The sequence below is a fragment of the Pongo abelii genome, chromosome 2, assembly GCF_028885655.2.
Source record: "Pongo abelii isolate AG06213 chromosome 2, NHGRI_mPonAbe1-v2.0_pri, whole genome shotgun sequence".
Taxonomy (NCBI): domain Eukaryota; kingdom Metazoa; phylum Chordata; class Mammalia; order Primates; family Hominidae; genus Pongo; species Pongo abelii.
In genome coordinates, this window is record NC_085928.1 from 191889503 (window position 1) to 191891504 (window position 2002).

At 44.6% G+C, this 2002-nt stretch overlaps 1 protein-coding gene across 1 annotated transcript; it reads right to left on the reverse strand.

The window, feature by feature from the left end:
* Window positions 1–832: 832 nt before the first annotated feature.
* Window positions 833–1685, reverse strand: LOC100435975 (zinc finger CCHC domain-containing protein 10-like; the record flags this gene model as incomplete). Its single annotated transcript, XM_063722430.1, has 2 exons — window positions 833–1149; window positions 1499–1685. Coding segments are annotated over 2 exons (492 nt in total), but the record flags the coding sequence as incomplete, so codon positions are not given.
* Window positions 1686–2002: the final 317 nt, after the last annotated feature.

Below are 2002 nucleotides of genomic sequence, written 5' to 3' on the forward strand. Positions count from 1 at the left end.
GAACATACCACTAAGGACAAAAAGTCAGATAACTTTCTGAACATAAATGTAAAAATAGAGCACATTTATTAATAGTAGGAAAACTCCTATGCTTACAGTGACAACATATTAAATCTTACGTAACACACAGCCGAAAGCATTAGAAATCCACTGCCAGATATCCTGATGCACCGTCCTGAAAATATGTCTGATACATACCACTAACATGTATAACAAAGTATGGCATTTATTTCACAGAGAGAACAGATAGTTTCATCACACAAGCAGATTTGTAGATTTCAGCTTTAAGTTCTAAGGATATATTTTATTATTTTATTTATTTATTTATTTATTTATTTATTTATTTATTTATTTTGAGATGGAGTCTTGCTCTGTCGCCCAGGCTGGAGTGCGGTGGCGCGATCTCGGCTCACTGCAAGCCCCGCCCCCCGGGTTCACGCCATTCTCCTGCCTCAGCCTCCCGAGTAGCTGGGACTACAGGCACCCGCCACCACGCCCAGCTAATTTTTTGTATTTTCAGTAGAGATAGGGTTTCACCGTGTTAGCCAGGATGGTCTTGATTTCCTGACCTCGTGATCCACCCGCCTCGGCTTCCCAAAGTGCTGGGATTACAGGCGTGAGCCACCGCGCCCAGCCTACGGATATATTTTAAAGATAAAAAAGAAAAATAAGATTTACCCTTCAAATAAAAAAGTCTCTCTCTCTCTATAAGCCATTATTAATACTCTTTATGCTCTTACAATGTAAAACATTTAGAAACTTTTTAATTCTAGAAATGTTCACCAGTTAACCTACTTGGCCTTAACATACTCTAAATTCCCTTTCAAGAATCACATTAATGTTTTCAGTCCATTGGTCCAATATGGATGGAGCAACTGTATTTCTTTTTCTTCTTCTTTGGTGGTTCATCGTCAGAGCTGCTATCTGTGCTGGTGCTGCTGCCACTGGAAGAGCTGGAATCTGAGTCTGAATCAGAGGAGGAGGAAGAGGTTGTGGAGGAGGCTGAGGCTGAGGAACTAGAGGAAATGTCATGAGTGTCACTGTCCTCTGAGGAGGAAGAGGTAGATGTTTCTTCACTCTCTGGTGAAGAATCACTTGCAGAACTGTCACAGCTACTGCTACTGGAACTGGTTACACTCTTAGACCTTTTTTTTTTCTTTTTTTTTTTTGAGACTGAGTCTCCTTCTGTTGCCCAGGCTGGAGTGCAGTGGTGCGATCTTGGCTCACTGCAAACTCCGCCTCCCGAGTTCAAGCGATTCTCCTGCCTCAGCCTCCTCAGTAGCTGGGAATACAGGCGCTCGCCACCACGCCCGACTAATTTTTTGTATTTTTAGTAGAGACGGGGTTTCACTGTGTTAGCTAGGATGGTCTCGATCTCCTGACCTCGTGATCCGCCCACCTCGGCCTCCCAAAGTGCTGGGATTACAGGCGTGAGCCACTGCACACGGCAGACCTTTTTGTCTTGGCCGTTCTTTCTACATTGGTTTCTCCATGCTTTGTTGTAATAATAATATGTTTTCTTTTAAAGCTTTCTCTAGTTCTGCTGTCCTTGAGGGCATGTGTAGGTATTTTCTTTTTCCTGTGCATTCATAAGTCCAATGTCCAGATTCCAAGCATTTCTGACATCTTACATGTTGCTTATTTGCTTCAGCTTGTCTCCGGGCTATGAGCTGATCCATGGGAGTCACCCAAAAAAAAGTGTTTTAAAAATTTATTTTGGCCGGGTGCGGAGGCTCACGCCTGTAATCTCAGCAGTTTGGGAGGCCGAGGCGGGCGGATCACCTGAGATTGGGAGTTCGAGACCAGCCTGACCAACATGGAGAAACTCCGTCTCTTCTAAAAATACAGAATTAGCCGGGCGTCGTGGCACATGCCTGTAATCTCAGCTACTCGGGAGGCTGAGGCAGGAGAATCGCTTGAACCTGGGAGGCAGAGGTTGTGGTGAGCCAAGATTGTGCCACTACACTCCAGCCTGGGCAGCAAGAGTGAAACTCTGTCTCAA